Source organism: Clinocottus analis, unplaced genomic scaffold, assembly GCF_023055335.1.
Source record: "Clinocottus analis isolate CAN_PGR_092001 unplaced genomic scaffold, fCliAna1.0.p SCAF_20, whole genome shotgun sequence".
Classification (NCBI taxonomy): domain Eukaryota; kingdom Metazoa; phylum Chordata; class Actinopteri; order Perciformes; family Cottidae; genus Clinocottus; species Clinocottus analis.
The window spans coordinates 16,173,535-16,194,555 of record NW_027175932.1 but is presented as its reverse complement, the minus strand read 5'-3'; the positions used below and the strand labels follow the sequence as shown (position 1 = coordinate 16,194,555).

General features: G+C 44.2%; 1 protein-coding gene across 3 annotated transcripts in view; it reads left to right on the top strand.

Annotated features, from left to right (window-relative positions):
• The window catches only part of tmem178bb (transmembrane protein 178Bb), a 38,388-nt gene extending 17,985 nt beyond the window's left edge, over positions 1-20,403 (top strand). For all 3 annotated transcript variants that reach the window (XM_068586683.1, XM_068586681.1, XM_068586682.1), the window contains 3 exons: positions 7,823-7,936; positions 12,094-12,231; positions 16,869-20,403. In XM_068586683.1, coding sequence (XP_068442784.1) covers positions 7,823-7,936; positions 12,094-12,231; positions 16,869-17,119 — 503 coding nt within the window. In that variant the 3' untranslated portion in view covers positions 17,120-20,403. The remainder of the gene's footprint in view (positions 1-7,822; positions 7,937-12,093; positions 12,232-16,868) is intronic.
• The last annotated feature ends 618 nt before the right edge of the window (positions 20,404-21,021 follow it).

Here is a 21,021-nt window from a genome sequence, read left to right as displayed (position 1 = left end):
TGGAGTGATCTTCGCTGCTGCTCCAGGCTACATTAGCAGCTGGTAGCATCACATACCTGAGTCTCAGACCAAATTGTTGCCAACCGGTGGCATTGTGGGTAATGTAGACCGAACTGACAAGAAAAAAAAGTGGGCGGAAAAAAGATGTTATCTCTTCTTCTTTAGCATCCATTTTCCTTTTCCTTTTAGCATCCTTTTTTTTTTTTTTTTTAAATAGTCCATTGTGAGTCCAACACTGTTACAGGTGTGCAATGCTGAATCAGTGGAACAGCATATAGCTGAAGAGAGGGGGGCATCCCAAGTCTCTTAAATGGCATCCATGTTTTCCTCACTTGAGTCTTTTCCTTGAGTCCTTGTCCCTTTTACTGGGGAAGCATGAAAAGACACAGGAAACCAGAAGAAACAAGAACTTGTGTCTTTAGAGAACTGTGACGTCCTTTCCACTGAAGCGTCACATGAAGCGACGTCTGTTTCTGATGACGGCAGCAGCTGATCAAGGCTTTAACAGCTGTAGAGACTTTAGATGGAGTATTTGTCTGCATACTGGTGTGGCTGATTTCTTCTTCTGGATCTTAAAACCTGATGCTGTATGAACTTAGTAGCTCTCTCCTATCGGACTGCTTGGTGGGACCTCAGCAATCGAACACCACAGAACACGAGAAAGGTTGGATCAGAGTTCAATCCCTGTAGATTTATTTGTAACACACAAATCACAATAAACAGAGTTGGGTCCAGTATCCGCGACAACAACTCCTACCTTAACTCACAAACAAACATACTACGCATAAAGTAAGGTTTAATTAAGGTGCAGCCCATTGGCCAACCCCTTAGTAGTCCATCCCCAAAGCTCATATTCCTCGTAATTAGTACCCACGCACGTCACGTTCATGCCGTACACCAGTTCACACCGGTTTTCTCAAAGTACATCTACCACCAGGTCGCATATCTACCTGCTACTCATAATATCATAATATCCAGTCTCTTCCGAGCTAGCCTTTGGTCTTCGGTCGCGAGGGAGCTGCTGGCGGCAGTCAGTTTTACTGAGTACAAGACATCGAGCATAAGATATGAAAGCCCTCGTCTGCAGACTGCAGACATGTACATATTGAGGCCAATGACAAATGCAGACACAATACTTCAAAACTTCAGACTTCATTTCAATGTTTAGCTCAATGATGCTAAACCCAAATGCGATGAAAATGATTTTCAATAACGTCAAAATGCTATAAGAGTGATGTACACAATATATGCGTGTGTGATGTATGTTGCATGAGTTAAGTTAAATACATTGTGATTCTGTTCTACACGGGACTGTACCGGAGAGTTGGAAACTTCAAATCTATGCTTAACAATGACATTTAAATTCAAAATCAACATTTAAATGTTATACAGCTACTTGTTTATCCGCATGCATCTTTTTAAACCGAGTATTTCTGTACAGTTGCAGATGAAGAACAGGCTTAACACTAATATTATTGTTATTGTACTTTTTGTGGCTGCGTAGGGTTGTTGCAGACGTTTGCCATCTACACATTTCCAATAAAAAAACATATTTCCAATGTCAAAAAGTCAACATTTATGGAAAAAAAGAATAACTTTTTTATCGCTCAAAATATTCTGCTTATCCATAATATGTTTATGGTTACCTTCATGTAGCTCCTCCATCAGTGTGAATGTTAGTCCTGATGGACAGGTGGTACCTTCATGTAGCTCCTCCATCAGTGTGAATGTTAGTCCTGATGGACAGGTGGTACCTTCATGTAGCTCCTCCATCAGTGTGAATGTTAGTCCTGATGGACAGGTGGTACCTTCATGTAGCTCCTCCATCAGTGTGAATGTTAGTCCTGATGGACAGGTGGTACCTTCCTGTAGCTCCTCCATCAGTGTGAATGTTAGTCCTGATGGACAGGTGGTGCCTTCATGTAGCTCCTCCATCAGTGTGAATGTTAGTCCTGATGGACAGGTGGTACCTTCATGTAGCTCCTCCATCAGTGTGAATGTTAGTCCTGATGGACAGGTGGTACCTTCATGTAGCTCCTCCATCAGTGTGAATGTTAGTCCTGATGGACAGGTGGTACCTTCATGTAGCTCCTCCATCAGTGTGAATGTTAGTCCTGATGGACAGGTGGTACCTTCATGTAGCTCCTCCATCAGTGTGAATGTTAGTCCTGATGGACAGGTGGTACCTTCATGTAGCTCCTCCCATCAGTGTGAATGTTAGTCCTGATGGACAGGTGGTACCTTCATGTAGCTCCTCCATCAGTGTGAATGTTAGTCCTGATGGACAGGTGGTACCTTCATGTAGCTCCTCCATCAGTGTGAATGTTAGTCCTGATGGACAGGTGGTACCTTCATGTAGCTCCTCCATCAGTGTGAATGTTAGTCCTGATGGACAGGTGGTACCTTCATGTAGCTCCTCCATCAGTGTGAATGTTAGTCCTGATGGACAGGTGGTACCTTCATGTAGCTCCTCCATCAGTGTGAATGTTAGTCCTGATGGACAGGTGGTACCTTCATGTAGCTCCTCCATCAGTGTGAATGTTAGTCCTGATGGACAGGTGGTACCTTCATGTAGCTCCTCCCATCAGTGTGAATGTTAGTCCTGATGGACAGGTGGTACCTTCATGTAGCTCCTCCATCAGTGTGAATGTTAGTCCTGATGGACAGGTGGTACCTTCATGTAGCTCCTCCATCAGTGTGAATGTTAGTCCTGATGGACAGGTGGTACCTTCATGTAGCTCCTCCATCAGTGTGAATGTTAGTCCTGATGGACAGGTGGTACCTTCATGTAGCTCCTCCATCAGTGTGAATGTTAGTCCTGATGGACAGGTGGTACCTTCATGTAGCTCCTCCATCAGTGTGTGAATGATGACATGTAGTGTGAAAGCACTTTAAATGGTCTGGAGACGAGAAAAGATCTCTACACAACAATTCATCATTTGGGTGATAGCATCACAAAATATGATAACAGACATTCAAAGCTTCATTAAAAAACCTTAATTGAAGTTTTGAATGTAAAAACAACAACATTGGCTCCAGTTCTACATCATGAAGTCAAAGTATTGGACAAAATAAACTTTCTTTGTGTCAGACAACTTCTCATTTTCTTCTTTGATTACTTGATGTCTGCTAGTTCTTTTCAAGTCAGTTTTTTAACAGCAGATGGAAGATTTAATGTGTATTTCTATTGTGGTTTATCCTGCTATTATCATTATTATTAGTTGCATTGCTATTGGTATTGCCAGTGCCTTTGTTGCATCTATTGTCATTCTTGTTCTATTCCATCTACTGTTGCTGTTATTGTTGGTAGTTGGAACTTTTTCATCATGCCCACTACTCATATGAGTGTTGTAAGTGTGTTATGTTGTTCATCCTGGTCACATGACATCTATTGTCCTTCTGGTCACATAACATCTATTGCTTCTGTCTATCACGGGGTCGGCAACCCGTGGCTCTAGAGCTGCATGCGGCTCTCTAGCGCCACCCTACTGGAGATCTGGATTACGTCAGTGTTTGTCTCTTCTTTCTTTGTGAATATATTAAGAGCATTAATACAGCGGCACACAAGTATTTGCAATATAGTGGCGTAACATCTACTTGTGCAGGAAGTTAAGTAGTTAAGTCTCTTGCTCCCTCTGTGTGTGATGTCAAGCTCTCCTTGCTTTGTTGACTGGTGACTGAGAGCTGCGCTCACTGAATGCAGCGCTACTTGTGGTTCCCAGAGTCTTAAAAAGTTGGATGGGCCTCGAGCCTTCAGTCATCAAGCTCCTTTTCCATTGAACCAGCTTCCACTTTCAGTCTGGGGGGCAGGCAGCCACCTCATTTAAGAGTAGACTTAAGACTTTCCTCTTTGATAGAGGATATAGTTAGGACTGGTTCAGGTCTGTAGTTAGAACTGGTTCAGGTCTATAGTTAGAACTGGTTCAGGTCTATAGTTAGGGCTGGTTCAGGTCTATAGTTAGGGCTGGTTCAGGTCTATAGTTAGGACTGGTTCGGGTCTATAGTTAGAACTGGTTCAGGTCTATAGTTAGGACTGGTTCAGGTCTATAGTTAGAACTGGTTCAGGTCTATAGTTAGGACTGGTTCAGGTCTATAGATAGAACTGGTTCAGGTCTATAGTTAGGACTGGTTCAGGTCTATAGATAGAACTGGTTCAGGTCTATAGTTAGAGCTGGTCCAGGTCTATAGTTAGAACTGGTTCAGGTCTATAGTTAGGACTGGTTCAGGTCTATAGTTAGGACTGGTTCAGGTCTATAGTTAGAACTGGTTCAGGTCTATAGTTAGGACTGGTTCAGGTCTATAGATAGAACTGGTTCAGGTCTATAGTTAGAGCTGGTCCAGGTCTATAGTTAGGACTGGTTCAGGTTTATAGTTAGGACTGGTTCAGGTCTATAGTTAGGACTGGTTCAGGTCTATAGTTAGGGCTTGTTCAGGTCTATAGTTAGGACTGGTTTAGGTCTATAGTTAGGACTGGTTCAGGTCTATAGTTAGGACTGGTTCAGGTTAGTCCTGGTCCAGCCTCTGGATATGCTGCTATAGGTCTAGGCCGCTGGGAGACATCTTAGGATACACTGAGCTCCTCTCTTCTCTCTATCTCCTGTCCTTTCTCTCCTTCTGGATAAGTTATTGTCTTTCAATGCACATTACTAACTCTACTTCTTTCTGGGAGCCTCAAGCCTTCCACGCCTCAAGTTTCCACGGACCATGGGTGTGTCTGGAACTGGACCCGCCCCTTGCCATGCTCTACCTCCTTCTGCTTCATGGATTGTGGTTCATTATTTGAATCGTTTCTGCCATGTTCATGTAATGAGCTGTAACTGTGTTACTTTATTCTGGTCACATGACACCTGTTGCTTCTGTCCATCCTGGAGAGGATCCTCCTCTGTTGCTCTATGAAGGTTCTTCCTGTTTTGTTATCTTTATTGGGGAGTTGTTTCTGATCCGATGTGAGGTCATGTGACAGGATGTCATGTGTACAGATTGTAAAGCCCTCTGAGGATCGTTTTGTACTTGTGATTTTGGGCTAAATAAATAAAACTGAATTGAAGCTCTGCTGAGACTTCCAGAACCATTTAGGATATAAACAGTATTATGATTATGATCAGTCGACATTTCTATTTTTTAAAAGGCAGCTCTGTCTCCAGTGGCTCCTCTCCAGCCTCGTCTTCCTCCGGCCCGTTTATCAAGTCAAGACGTTGCTGTGGGCCGGTGGGAAGAGTCTGCATCAATCACCTCCTTTTTCCAAAGACTGGCTGCCTGTGAGGAGGGAGAGCAGATGAAGGGGGCTCTGTGGCCACAGCTGCCTCCCTCACAAGAAAGACCTTTTTACTGCTCTGGACTGCAGGACAATACAAGAATTATGTCCCATAAAAGGATCATTACTGTGCAAGTGGAGCCTCCAGGCTGGATGTTTTGAGAAAGGCAGTAGTTATCTTGGTTCACTTCAAACCAGAGATTACTAATTTCCAACCACAGATGAACACTGGAGCAGCTGGGAGCTGGATGAGAGCGTCATCATCATCATCATCATCATCATCATCATCAGCCTTCAAGAAAGGACAAATCACCCTGCACATCCCCATGGCAACATGCTGTGACCATTTGACAGATGATATTCAGGCAGATTGAGGCAGCGAGACAAAAGGGGATCAGAATGAATGTTTCTTTGAGGGTTAGACATCAAAGAGTCCTACTTGAGATGATGTGACGCCTCCACAGCGTGAAGCAGGTCTGAGTGTGTTACTGAGAAGCAGAAGGCAACAGACTCACTTTGCTTTATGTTCACTCTCAACCCCATCGGCTGGCATCAGAATCTGACCCATCACGGTTCTTGCAGATCACATGGTATCTCCATGTGCACATGCATTTTTTAGGAGGTGCACGTTACAAGCACAGCTGTCAGCTCCAGCATGTCTTTAGAGCCAAAGGTTCAGCAGGCGTGGCATTTAGGATGCAGACATGAGGGATGCTACTCTTTCTCCAGGTTAGGAAGATGTCTTTCCCATTACTGGATCTTTGTGAGCTTTATGTTATGTGAAAACAACATGGGCGTTCTCAAGAAGCCCTTATATTTAAATGCATTTAGGGCGTTTCACTCGAACATTACCAAAAAACACAAAAGCGTCTTTGATGACAACATCAGGGTAATGGGAATGAATACAATTTCAATGTTAGGTCACTCTAGATAGACAGCAACAGTGAAAACCTTTCACCATATTATAAGTTTTAAATGACGAATTAATCAAAAGTTTCTGAGCAGTAATTCATTATTGACCATGATTTTGTATAATATGTCTTAAACCATTCAAAGATTTAAACCTAAACTGATAAACGAGTTGTTCTTTAGTGAAGGCAAGGAAGAGGTTCATGGTTTGGACTTGTCCAGCAGCTCCTTGAGGCGTAGTCCTCAATGCTACAGTATGTATTTACAGTTAGACCGTGCCTTTTCTCAACCACCAACCTCAGAAATGTCAACTTTATACTAATGGATAACTCAAGTGATTTAGAAAAGCTGTAGAACTTCTTTTAAAAGTCTTTGTTGGTATATTTATCAATATATTTTCAGCATGGTAGCTCTATTACTGAGCATAGAGTAGGGGGATTTGTGGCTTAGTGGAAATCTGAACTGTGCCTGCAGGAAAGCACCTTGATGGTAGCTTCTCCCAGGGCTCTCAAGTTTTGATGACAGGCAAGCGTGACATAGGAGTATCATAGGATACTCCTATGAACCCAGACACCATGGAGTTCATGTCCACACCTTGTTGTGACTTCCACAAGTATAAAGCAGATTTAGCGGTTAATTCATCTATATAATTTATAACGGAAAAGACCAGTCTCTTCAAGGAAAGAAGTAGCTGGGATAAGCCACGCCCCCCTTGTGGCGCTGCGTGTGCTTTTGGTGTGAACACACTTTTTTTCAACGCGCGTCGAGAATTTTTTGGACGCGTTCAGTGTGAACGCACCATGACGACGACAAATACGCGCCGCCGGACAGCTCCAGTCCCGCCTGTCATTACATCTTACCCGGATACAAAAGATATATTTTTCTGATTGGCTGTAGCCCGTTTCTTTTTTTGATTGGCTGATGAGTGGCTCCTCCAGACTGAAAATGAATCGAGCAAAGCCGCTGCTGATCCCTGGCTTACAGCGGGATGTAAATGTTTCTTTGTCACACTTAAACCACTTAAACCTGGTGCACTGTGGGCCTCTCTGTTAGCATGATTGTGCATTACAATCATGCTAACTAGGCGACTTCTGCTAACTAGGCGAGCACCTGATTTAATTCCTAGCGACCTTTTTTCTCACAGCCATTGTTTCAGGTATTAAACATATAAGTTGAAAGTCTCATACAACACGCATATGTGGCAAAGCCCTTATTTTGTATATTCTTTGGTCCCGTTTCCTGATTTTGTGGGTTTTTATTTTGTACGTTACAATGCTATTGTATGTTTTAGCCTATAGATGGCGCTGTGATACCAGTGATGCAGTTTTCATGACAGCAGAAAGAGATAAAGGTAACGGATACGAAGTTGTCGCGAGAAGCGCGAGCGGAAGTAGTGTGACTTGTAAAGTTCGCTGTAATCTGTACGAAAGAGAAATAAATGAAGAGAACCTGCCCAGCACACGGTGGAGTGTTTTATTTACTTCAAGTGTGCAACACATACATATTTCTCTTGTTTTATTAAAGAAGAGTGTCTGATTAACAAAGTGGAAACATGTTCTCTTCATTTGAATGTCTCCCTGTGCATCACATGACCTATGAGGCATCTGCTATTTCGCTATTAAAAAATTTAAAAAAATAACTTGTTTTTGCGGTCTGCAGGTTCCATTGCAAGATGTTCCAACATCAAGTATCACTACTCCTCGGCTACCTTAACCAAAAACTTCTCCTTCAACATCTCCAAGACCATAAAGCAGGACGAGTGGCACTCGCTCCGTAAGTTGGCTTCACTATCTTTTCTTTTGTGTTTGTGTGACAGAAATGCTTGAAGCTGACTACGTTTCATTTCCCTCTCTGAAAGGTGCTCATACTGGAAAATACTTATTTTTGCAAAAGAACATAAGAAGATAGAAACGCATTAAGCATCTCTATGTTTAGTTGACTTTCCTCCATTGAGCTACAGGTCCAGCTTTAATGTGGTAGAATCATTTCTTCTGATTCATGTCATTTCACAGGTCGGATTCTTTTACCTTATCATGTGTCCAACGACACATTCAATGCCAACATATCTGGACTAAAGATGTGGAACATAAACATCTTTCTATCTTCTCATCGTACAGAAACAACACAATCTCACACCCAACTCCTCGACACCCACTAAATATTTGTTCACAAAACATTCCATGAAAGCTTTTCTTTATGGCCTCATGTGATCCTACTGGTTACCAGCACTGTGGTTGTATTTCATTCATAGCTGCATCTTATTTATTGATGTTTCATGTTTAATTGACCTCACGCGGGCCGGACTGGGAGAGCCGTGAGACGCCAGGTCTGAACTACAGCTGGAGAGATTTAAAGAGCAGCACATGTGTGTAGTGATAAGCCCCGCCCACTGCAGTGATAAGCCCCGCCCACTGCAGTGATAAGCCCCGCCCACTGCAAAAAACAACACGCAGTTAACACATGATCAAATAATTAACGACGTTAATCGATTGAAAAGTTAAGGCGTCATTAACGCTGTTGGAAGGAAAACGTATTTACTTTTAATCAGTTACTGTTTTACTGTTATATTCAGAATCACGTAGTATGTTTATTAATCATATGTACTATTGTAAGGCCTGTGACTTGTCATTGAACTCCCCCTGTTTTAACGTGGCGTGTCTCCTGACAGTCATTAGACGTCTGCATGTCTCGGTTTTCATGTGAGCATGAGGCCACAGTGTGATCTTCATGCTCTCTCTAAGCGGGTGATAGGAGGAGCTCTGTTCGTCTAACACAGAAGACATAATATCTTATTATGTTCAACAACAATTGGTAAATTAGTGTATTACATCAATCTGTTTCAGAGTTTATGGTATTGCTTTCAGAAGATTCATCTCAAGACAAAAATGATTCATTTCAGCGTAGCTTGATCTTCCATGAGCCCGTCAGACACACAGACAGTTCAAACGGGAGCACATGTTTGCATTCAACATCTGGCACTTTAAACAAGCCTTAAAACCATTGAACTGGTTAAAGTTGTTCAGCCATTCTGAGCCATGTCTGTGCAGCCGGCCTCTGGAAGTGATGGATGAGTAACCTCCGCCACGCGAAGCTGTTTGGTTTCATAGCTTCAGTTCATATTCAGAGAGGTCCTGGACGGCCTCAGGCTTCATGGATTGACAAGTGACAACCGAGTCTTGACTTTCATGAAGTGTGTGACATTTAGCGGAGGCAGCCCTGACAGTTCCTCACACACCATTACATAGGTTTAAGGAAGCCTAGTGTGGCTTTGACACCGCTTCAAAGACTCAGAGATGAACATGATACTCATTTGTTTCTGTCAGCAGTAACTCTATTACTCTATTACGCTTTTCTATTACTGCTAAACATCCAGCAGAGAGTACACAATATCTGACGTCACATTGTTCATGCTGGCTTTTGCTGTACTGCAAGTTTAAGGATTTTGCTATTTCAAAAGGAAGTGTAATCTGTGACCTGGGGGAAGCTGAGTGAGAGAGTTTAATCCAGGTAGCAGCTAAAGGCTGCGGCTCATTGTTCACTGTCCTCCGCCCACTCACTCTCATCCGGATGCAGTGAGGAGGCCTGCATGAAGAGGACCTTACTGAGAAGCATTCATTTCCTGCTACTGAGCAGCTCAGCAGCTGCATTCATCCTGTTTACCTCATGAGGTACAACCTCCACCCCATCACATCCTGGTACAGGACCACACAGCACAGACAGAAGCTACACCCACACTGCCATGTTTTCTTTTTCAAACAAAAATGCTGTAAAATGAAGAAAAAAAATCTCCGTCGATACTCCCACGACTTAAAACGCATATGACATGGGCCATTCACTTGAAATAGGTATTTGCATGCCGGTATGCTAAATGGACTGTACTTGTATCTCTTTTCTAGTTTTACGACCATTTCACTCTATGTGTCATCATTCACCCATTCACACACTGATGGAGGAGCTACATGAAGGTACCACCTGTCCATCAGGACTAACATTCACACTGATGGAGGAGCTACATGAAGGTACCACCTGTCTATCAGGACTAACATTCACACTGATGGAGGAGCTACATGAAGGTACCACCTGTCCATCAGGACTAACATTCACACTGATGGAGGAGCTACATGAAGGTACCACCTGTCCATCAGGACTAACATTCACACTGATGGAGGAGCTACATGAAGGTACCACCTGTCCATCAGGACTAACATTCACACTGATGGAGGAGCTACATGAAGGTACCACCTGTCCATCAGGACTAACATTCACACTGATGGAGGAGCTACATGAAGGCACCACCTGTCCATCAGGACTAACATTCACACTGATGGAGGAGCTACATGAAGGTATACCACACCGTCCACAGGCCCAATGGTTCATCAGCACTCATCTGTACGGAGCTTCCACCCTGAGGGAAGAGCTGTGGTCTTCAGTTATCCGGGTTAGATAACGTCTTCATTTTAAAATACCGTGGAGGCTTCAAGAGAAGCAACGAGTAAACATCTCCTCTGAGGTGCAGAACACAGACCTGCGTTCAACAGTCTGATATAATGAGGCTTCATGCAGAGGAAGTGCTGCTGGGATTTGTAGTTCCATATCTAATGAACAACCTTTGTTTAGGTAAAGTTTAGTCCTTAAGTTATCCGTTGATACATTAAGTGTTACTTCTGGAATATCATCTCTTGTTCTCCGAGTTCTGAGTGTGTGTGAGTGTGCATGTGTGTCTCTGGGTGTGCATGTCTGTGGGTGTGTGTGTCTGCATGTGTGTGAGAGTGCATGTATGTGAGTGTGTTTGTGTGTCTGCATGTGTGTGAATGTGCATGTCTGCGAGTGCGTCTGTGTCTGTGCATGTGTGTGTGAGTGCGTGTGTGCGTCTGTGAGTGTGCATGTGTGCATGGGGGCGGCTGTAGCTCAGGGGATGAGGGTCGTCCCGTTACCACAAGGTGGCCGGTTCGATCCCCAGTCCCCCCACAGTTCACAAAGTGTCTCTGAGCACGACACTTAACCCCTCGTTGCTCCCTGAACGCCTCACAGGGCCACTGCTCCTTCATCAAGGACGGTCAAATGCAGAGAAGAACTTCCCCAGGGGATTAATGAAAGTCTGTGAGTGTAGAGAACAAGTCCTGTTAAGTTTTGTATTTCTTTTTTTTATGAATTCTTTATTGTTAATAATGAATTTGCACAGTTAGTTCTGTTTTTGTAATAAAAGGTTGCAAATTAATGCTTTAAAATTATAATTCTTTGATCCGATTAATTGATTAATCAAAAAAATAATCGACCGATTAATCGATTATTAAAATAATCATTAGTTGCAGCTCTACCTGCATGTAGCTCCTCCATCAGTGTGTGAATGGGTGAATAATGTAATGTAGTGTGAAAACACTTTGAGTGGTCAGAAGACTAAAAAAGCGCTAGACAAGTACAGTACAATTACCAATATTGTAACATTATTTTACACTAAATCGTCATTGTCATTTAGTTCAACATTACAGTTGGTTCTGGGGACTGATGGATGTATCAGTTGTTTTTACAATGGAAGCATCTAAATGCATTCGGTTGTATTTCTTGTGTAAACATCCGTGTGTATCACGTGTTCTTCTTCACACTGCAGCATCCTGGTCAGACTTGACTCGTCTCTTCTTGTGTTTCCTCAGACTTGACTCGTCTCTTCTTGTGTTTCCTCAGACTTGACTCGTCTCTTCTTGTGTTTCCTCAGACTTGACTTGTCTCTTCTTGTGTTTCCTCAGACTTGACTCGTCTCTTCTTGTGTTTCCTCAGACTTGACTTGTCTCTTCTTGTGTTTCCTCAGACTTGACTTGTCTCTTCTTGTGTTTCCTCAGACTTGACTTGTCTCTTCTTGTGTTTCCTCAGACTTGACTTGTCTCTTCTTGTGTTTCCTCAGACTTGACTCGTCTCTTCTTGTGTTTCCTCAGACTTGCGGCGTATGACGGCAGGTTTCATGGGCATGGCGGTGGCCATCATCCTGTTCGGCTGGATCATCGGCACGCTGGGCTGCTGCTGGGACCGAGGACTCATGCAGTATGTAGCGGGCCTGCTCTTCCTCATGGGGGGTGAGGACACACACACACACACACACACACACACACACACACACACACACACACACACACACACTGTGCTGCAGCTTTGACTCGGCAGGTCACAATTACACACTCAGTTATGACGGCCGTTAGATTAGTGCTTTGCCCTAAAGTTAATATAATGAACAGGCAATTAAAAAGTTAATTATGTTGCAATAAAAGCACAATAAATATTCTAGGTCAGTCGGGCTAAATCAGTGCAGAGCAGCCTACAGGGTAACAGCGCTCATAAAATGAGGCCAAATACAGAGCTGCATGTCCAACTGCTTCTACAAAACAGTCCAAAGTAAAGTAAAGAGGATCATGGAAACACACAGCTGACCTGCTGGCTTTCCACCACAGTGAGTGCTGGTTCTGGATCCTCAATCACTGGTTCATTCAAAGATCCAGAAGAGACCAGCAGACAACATGTTCATCCTCCAACAAGGACACAGTCAGTCTTTGCTTTGACTGCAGAGACCACGTCAGTCTCATGCAGGGTTCACTTTCTGTGAAGAACATAAAGAAATGCTGAGTGCAGATTGGCGGTTGAGCACTTTGCCATCTGTTACGGTATGTGGACCCTAACGTGGGCCAGAGCGCAGAAGGAGGAACATGTTTATTATCAGCGAAATGGAGGAGCAGTCAGAGAAGTGACGAGGAAATCCGGGCGAGGGAATCCGGACAGGGTACGGCAAACAAACTGGTGATTAGTGGATTGAAGGCAGCTTGTCATCAGGCGTGGCCGCCTGATGACAAGCTGCCTTGATTTCTTCCCGGAAAGGGGAGCACAGAACGGTAGCGACTGGCTCGAGTAAAGATGAAAGCGGTTATCAACACGCCTTCCGTTGCGGCTCCAGCCCTAAATCATAGTGCTGCAGCTCTCAGGGGTCAAAGGTCATTTTCTCCATTTTATAAAAAATTTTAAATTCACTTTTTAAAATCCCTGACATATGATACATACCCATGTGTTTTACATCTACAATTGAAGAACAGTCTCAGTTCTCTATATAATGAGGCACCATTGTCCTAAGGCACAAGTGTAAAGTGATATTAAGGCCCTGAAGTTGGAAATTAGGGCTGGGCAAGTTAACGCGTTAAGGCGAGATTAATCTGGCAATCCTTAAATGGCGTTAACTATTTGATCATGCGTTAACTGCATTTGTTTGTTTTGGGTTGTATTGCAGTCGGAGGGGTTTATTGCTTTAAATATCTCCAGACGTAGTTCAGACCGGGCGTCTCACTGCTCTCCCAGTCCGGCCCGCGTGAGGTCATTCTAACATGAAACATAAATAAATAAGATGCAGCTATGAACGCATTACGGTGACACTGCTTTTACTTTGAAGGCGCGCACTTCCACAGCCTCGCATGACGTAAAAGCACGTATTGTTCTGTAGCTTCTGTTCTCAACGAGCTTCGCTGCTGCAAAGAGACGCTTCACCTAAAAAAACACTAACAAGCGGTCAGTCTACCTGCAGCCTCCGTGTCCAGATTGAAAGTTAATCACGCATGCTCAAAGCTGCTGACCCCGCGGTCTGATCCATGCAGAGCACTTTAAAGCAGCATCACTTCTGGATCTTTACTCTTCTCTCAAAGAGGAGAACTTTCCTCACATCACAAGATGTTCAGTGCACTTGTTCAAGACAACACAGACTGGACTTTATCACTGAGGAAGAAAAACTGAACTTATTGCACTTATTGCTTTTGTATAAAGTGAATCAACTGCTGGTCTTTAACATCTTTAAGGTAAGAAACAGACTGAACATGGACCACAGAAGGAGTGGTTTGTCCCTCACAGGGACCCTTACTACTGAACATGGACCAAAGAAGGAGTGGTTTGTCCCTCACAGGGACCCTTACTACTGAACATGGACCAAAGAAGGAGTGGTTTGTCCCTCACAGGGACCCTTACTACTGAACATGGACCAAAGAAGGAGTGGTTTGTCCCTCACAGGGACCCTTACTACTGAACATGGACCAAAGAAGGAGTGGTTTGTCCCTCACAGAGACCCTTACTACTGAACATGGACCAAAGAAGGAGTGGTTTGTCCCTCACAGGGACCCTTACTACTGAACAGTACCTGTTCAGAAAAAAGAAAACAGATACATAAACTATATATGTATGTTAACTTTGCTGTTGCTCCAGAGTGCTGTTATATTGTTCTGATAAGATTACTTTAAAATAAAAGCATGCAATAATCTAGTTTTTACTTTTACTTTTTTACTTTTTATTCTTGAAGTTGGCACATAATGTGATTAATCGCAAAAAAATAATGCGATTAATCAGTTAATTTTTTTCAACTTTGCCCAGCCCTATTCAATATATATATATATATATATATATATATATATATATATATATATATATATATATATATAGCTAGTTCTATTACCACTACTACACCTGTTCTATAGCTAGTTCAACTACCACTATATATACACCATTTGGGAACTTCTTCATATATATTGTGAAAACATACCTTTACTCATGTGGTTCAACTGTTTTGGTGCTAGAAATTGTTTTACCAAAAGCAGTGGAATATATGAATAAAATGGTAGACACATGTAAATAAATGTCTGAAACCAAATTTATTATTGTATGTTGGGGATGATGAGCCGCGGCTGGCTTTGCGGCCTGCATGCGTGCGGCCTGCGTGCCTGCGTGCGGCCTGCGTGCGTGCGGCCTACATGCGTGCGGCCTGCGTGCCTGCGTGCGGCCTGCCTGCGTGCGGCCTGCCTGCGTGCGTGCGTGCGTGCGTGCGTGCGTGCGTACGGCCTGCCTGCGTGCGTGCGGCCTGCCTGCGTGCGTGCGTGCGTGCGTGCGTGCGGCCTGCCTGCCTGCGTGCGTGCGGCTTGCCTGCGTGCGGCCTGCGTGCGTGCGTGCGTGCCTGCGTGCGTGCGTGCGGCCTTCGTGCGTGCGTGCTTGTGGCCTGCGTGCGGCCTGCGTGCGGCGTGCGGCCTGCGTGCCTGCGTGCGACCTGCGTGCCTGCGTGCGGCCTGCCTGCGTGCGGCCTGCGTGCGTGCGTGCGGCCTGCGTGCGTGCGTGCTTGCGGCCTGTGTGCGGCCTGCGTGCGGCCTGCGTGCGGCCTGCGTGCGGCCTGCGTGCGTGCGTGCGTGCGTGCGGCCTGCGTGCGTGCGTGCGGCCTGCGTGCGTGCGTGCGGCCTGCGTGCGTGCGTGCGTGCTTGCGGCCTGCGTGCGGCCTGCGTGCGGCCTGCGTGCGGCCTGCGTGCCTGCGTGCGGCCTGCGTGCGGCCTGCGTGCGTGCGTGCGGCCTGCGTGCGTGCGTGCGGCCTGCGTGCGTGCGTGCGTGCTTGCGGCCTGCGTGCGGCCTGCGTGCCTGCGTGCCTGCGTGCCTGCGTGCGGCCTGCGTACGGCCTGCTGGTGATCTGCAGAGACTGGAGCTGCTGCAACGATGCTGTATGTTGTCCTCTAAACCCTGGCAGCTGTGAATCCTCTCTGTAAAATACATCACTAATAGTTAGTATAAAATCACTGAAAGAGAGTAACAATTTACACCAACACGTAACGAATGCTACGTGCTAACGTTGCCAAGCTAACAGAGAGCCATCTATGGTCCGGGCACAAGCTAAAAATGCTTTTGCTAGCTGCGGTTAGCAGAAGCTAACGTAACAGTAGTTACAGTCTTACAAACCCATAACAGAGATTTAACACTACTAGACGTACAAAGTTCACTTCAAGAAAGTTAACGGGGATCGTGACAATATTTTTTTATGGGCTGTTCAGTCCCTTAGAGACCCTGAAAGATCTAACATTACGTGGTGTTAGCTTGCTGTCACTAGCTCCGTGTTAGCAGCAGCTCTAGCTGGCTTACAGTTCCCGTTACTACGTAAATATGCTATTGCAAAGTTCAGTAAATACACTTACCCATTTTCCGATGTGATAGAAAAGGCGTGACGTCAGACTGGCACACGCCACAGGGAGAAAAGATGACAGGCTAACATCGCATGTTTCTTGAATGGCGTGCGATGGACCCGCACTACCTGTGCAACTGGTCCACGTATCGACTGCCAGTCTAGTGGTTCCAAAACCTGAAACCTCATGGATTTAAAACTTTAATGGTTGAATTATCAGTACGATCCATCGTAAGAAACGTAATGCCATCAGGGTTACATCTTGACCAACACAGTAACCTAACCCTGGTGCGACACCGCTGAGGACAGAATGTGTCATAGTTCCATTTGTCTCCGATGACAGGCTGTTCACCTTCTACTACTCAGCCTGAATGAATGAGCTCTGACTCTGCCAGCCTGCCTCGTGCTAAATGGGAACTTGGGTTCTTATTTTTTTTCTATTAATGATGAGTAATAGGCTGATCTGGCATTATGGAGAGCGTTCTTCTACGTTTTAAGACTATATTACCAGACTGGGCAACCAAGTTTTTGTGACCTGTGCTTCAATTTGCACGTTTCAGGGTAACTGTCCTCGCATTTCTGTCAAGGTTCTGTGCTGTGAATATCCAACAGCCTGACCTCCTCTTCTTGAATTCTCAGCAGTATCAGAATGTCCTCACATGGCACCGGATGACGAGATAGGGTTTTGTCAGATTTGGATTTCATTGACACGTGTCATGTATTTTTCTCCTTCAACATCCAGTTCTGTCTTTGCAGGGACCTTCTGCATCATCTCCCTCTGCACCTGTGTTGCCGGCATCAACTTCGAGCTTTCCCGTTACCCTCGGGACCTCTACGGCCTAACGGACGACATCGGCCACGGCTATGGCTGGTCCATGTTCTGCGCCTGGGGAGGCCTCGGCCTCACCCTCATCGCTGGCTTCTTCTGCACCCTGGCTCCCTCCGTCCAGCCGATACCCCAATCGACCTGTCCCAAGTCCCGACAGGAGAACGGCACTGTCTGCTAAAGCTGGCAACGTAGAAGACCAACTGAAACCACAGTGACAACAAAGAAACAGAAAAAAAGATGTTCCTTGTTTCCATTTGGCCGCTCATCTCCAGTCTCTCCTGGACACAGATTTGTTTTTGATTTGTGGGTGTGTGTTTAAAAATGGGTGTCTTCAGGATCTGGTATTTCTAAAAAGAAATAGTATCAAAAATGTGAAGTTATGCTTATTTTGTTGTTGTGGAGCAGATGCTGAAACAGACCATGTCCCAGGAAAGGTTGGAGGACACTGAAAGACATTGGTTGTGTTGGTCGCCAAGAGGTGCATTAAGCCTAGAAAGGAGATGGACGAAGGTGTCACGACTGGGAATCGCTTCTATTACATGGTTTACTATGATTTTGAAAGAACTCAATGAATCCGCAGTGTTGGAGGCGAACAGTTTCTCATGGACTTTGTCCCTTTGAGCCTTATGAGAGAACATTCACAAGGGGATGGACCAGATGTGAAACCATGAAACTTACTGGGCTTGGGTCATGTTTTGTGTCTATCTGGTAACCTTCAGTAGGCTTCGGAGGAGGACATGCGGGCAGTGAGGAGATCCAGGGATTCCACTGTTGTACATTATTGTACAGAATATTCCACAGAAGTGAAAACCAGGAACTTTTATGTTGGACCATTTTCATTCTGTATAGTTGCATTTTATTCTGTCTGATGATTCATCGTTCATTTAAAATTTTATACATGCATTCCTCTTTCATTCAAAGTGTATTTTCCTTTTTACTGAACCCTTCGTGTTGTGAAAGAACTGTCAACTGAGCGTTGGTTTGATTTCTTTCTGTTCTAGTCAGAGATAAATGTGTGTTTGCAGGCTCCGTGATGAACACAAAACTAAACCACATCATGGACAGCTGTAGTACCTTGTTCAACACGCCTCCTGGTCACGAAGAGTTTAAAGGAGGAGTAGCACCTTCAACTCTGTACCTTGCTGCCCTGAGCACCTCGAGGAGATTTGAGCAGCTGCATTCGGTCAACTTTTCTTCAGGGGTATCTGTGAAGCTGCTCTGTTTTTCCGAGCATACGGCTTCTCCTTCAGCTCTTTTTTTATTTACCAACACCTGGCAGGGACTCCATTTTCTGAGAGTACAGTATCAAAGTACTGGTAATTAAAGTAACTCATTTATAGTCCAGTATACATAAGGTGCCATTATGGGTTGTGTCTAGATGGTCACTCATACTTTGCAAAGCTCTTGCAACATAGTTGACCATTAATGGTTAAGGGGAAGCAAGCAACAAGCTTTTCTAAACTTGTTGGTAACCATCTAGACACGACCGGCAGTGTGCTTCATTCCAACTGCAGACGACATCATTACACACACCACACATTTCTAATGTTACAACTGTCTGACCATTCCGATATTCACACCTACTTTAAGCTCTTTAGATTTTTAGATTTTTATCAAACAAGTCTATCTATATATTTAAATTATTAGCAAAGTTTTCCCTTTCACCAAGCCTTCCAGCTCTAAGCACTTTTTTATTTCCCAACTGGAAGGCCCATATTGGAATAAGAGGGTGGAGCCGGGGAGGAGCAAAGGGCCGAGGACATTGAAAGTGGAACCCCACTGGAGACCAGCGGGGGAAGGAGATATAACTGAGGCCACTTGCATATCTACCTTTACACTGAGCAGATAGGTTTGAAAACTGCAGGGTTAATCTTTGTGTAGAAACAAAGAAGTTTGATTACTTGATTGGGTCTCAGCAGCCCTGACTGTCCTTCCCTAATTCGCCATGCCCCGATCCCGTGACCCTCTTGCGGTAGAAAACAAACAGCCAGGTCTATCAGCAACAGGTCCACCTCATTGTCGGTCAAAGCAAAAAGATCTCTGGTGGCCATCTCCGTTCTTCTTCACAGTTGTTTCTGCAGCTCAACCACCTGCAGTGTGTAGAAAGTTAGCTTCCTGTGTACACAGTTTGTGGATGCTCATGTCCTTTGTATCTTGGACCGAGATCATTTCAAAACCGATGCTGAAGCGACCGTGTGGACGCAGAGCGTCTCAGTGTGGATGTGGCCTGGGTCTGTTTGTATTCATTGTATTGTTACCTGGGGACAGCTGATGATCAGAGCTTCAGTTTCTCCTTATCTGGGGATAGTTATGTTCTTTCCATGTCTGTTTCCCTGTCGTCATTCCTTTGAGCCCTCAATCAGACAATACCACAGCACAAGTGACAGATGATAAACTGCAGAGATATTCAATTAAATTCAGTTCAGTTTATTTGGTGTAGCCCAAAATCCAAATGACAAATGATCCTCAGAGGGCTTTACAGTGTGTACACAGAGACACCCTCTGTCACGTCACATCGCATCAGGAACAACTGCCCAAAACCCTCCGATGGACAGAAGTGCAATGCCAACACATTTAATACCATAAACCTATTAAATAATGATCATCAACCGTTTTAAAGGCCTTTGTTGAGATAATAAGATAATGGTAATGGTAAGTAAAGATGAACATCACAGGATACAGTGTGAGAGGAGTAACTTCTACATGAAGGCTACATGGTGACTCACTCAGGTCAGGAGAGGTTTTAGTGAAAACATCACGTTTTAATGTCCTGCTTTGTCTAACCTCCACAATCTTGATGTGACAGTGCTGTGTAATAATTAAATGCCAGCTAACATTATCATCAAACTTATGAGTATAAACCATTAAACTTGCAGTCCAGGAGAGAGTGGTTTTAGGTAGAAGAGGATTTAATGGGGATTATTATTGAAGCTCAACCGTTGGAGGCTCTTTTCTATTACATTATCGATATTTCCATTTAAAAATGCAGAATTTTTTTTTCTTGATTTGGGAATTTTTCCTAATAACCATTCGTTATTGTCATTTTACAAAGTCATAACTGAGACATAACTGAGCTAACAGCAAGAAGCAGCCTGTTCAGAATGAGAGAATCGGTTGTCAACCCTGACAGACAGGACACATCGTCTTCAGCCAGAACAGCTGATTGACAGAAGCAGACGTGGACCTGCCGTGTGTCCGAGCGTGCAGCTCACACGGATTGAACCACGACGACCTGCAGCACTCGCTGTCAGCGACAAATCAACTTCCAGCTGATGGAGGAAAGTTTTAGGACACAGATGCTAAAACTTCCATTGTGGAGTTCTGGTACCAACAAGAGTGATCCATCAACTTTCACCATCAGTAATGTGTCTGTTGACTAAATAAAATACGAGAAAAAAAGGAAATGTTCAACTGTGGAATGTAAAATCCCAACAAAATAAATCTCATTGGTGTGTTTACTAATGCTGCGGTTGTGGTGAATGTTAGTGAATGGAGGTCAGAAAGAAGATTAAAGGGATAGACTATCATTTTTTTATATATTGTTTTTAAAGAAAGCTAACCAAGAATAGAAACATTCCCTCATCAAAGCAAAACTATTTTCTCCTTTGAACAGAAGAAAGTTTCCCTTGTTGGTTCATAGCTGCGTGGGCCTTCAGATCAGAGCCCTGGTTGTGGAGGAAAGGTGGAAAACACGTTGCCAGGTTTCTATTTGACAGGACAATTTGTTTCATCTATAAAAATAAGTGAAAAACAGCAGTTTTAGCAGGTCATTTTCTTTTTGTCAGCATAATTGATCAGATTTGGTTGTTGTAATACTCACTGCAACCACAAGAGGTGGAAGTGCACCACTGTACCTCGTTATGAACCAGAATAATAGCTTTCATATAAATTACATTTAAAGTGCATGGAGAAATAAAAAAAAAATGGCCAGTGTGCACATTTCATAAAGCCGATGGTAATTATGCATATGCACTTCTTTTGTGAGCAGAGTGAGAACATATTAGTGGATGAGGTCAAAGACCTTTATATAAATCACTCTCCTCTTCTCTCTCTCCCTCTGGATGAATTCATGTCTCTTTA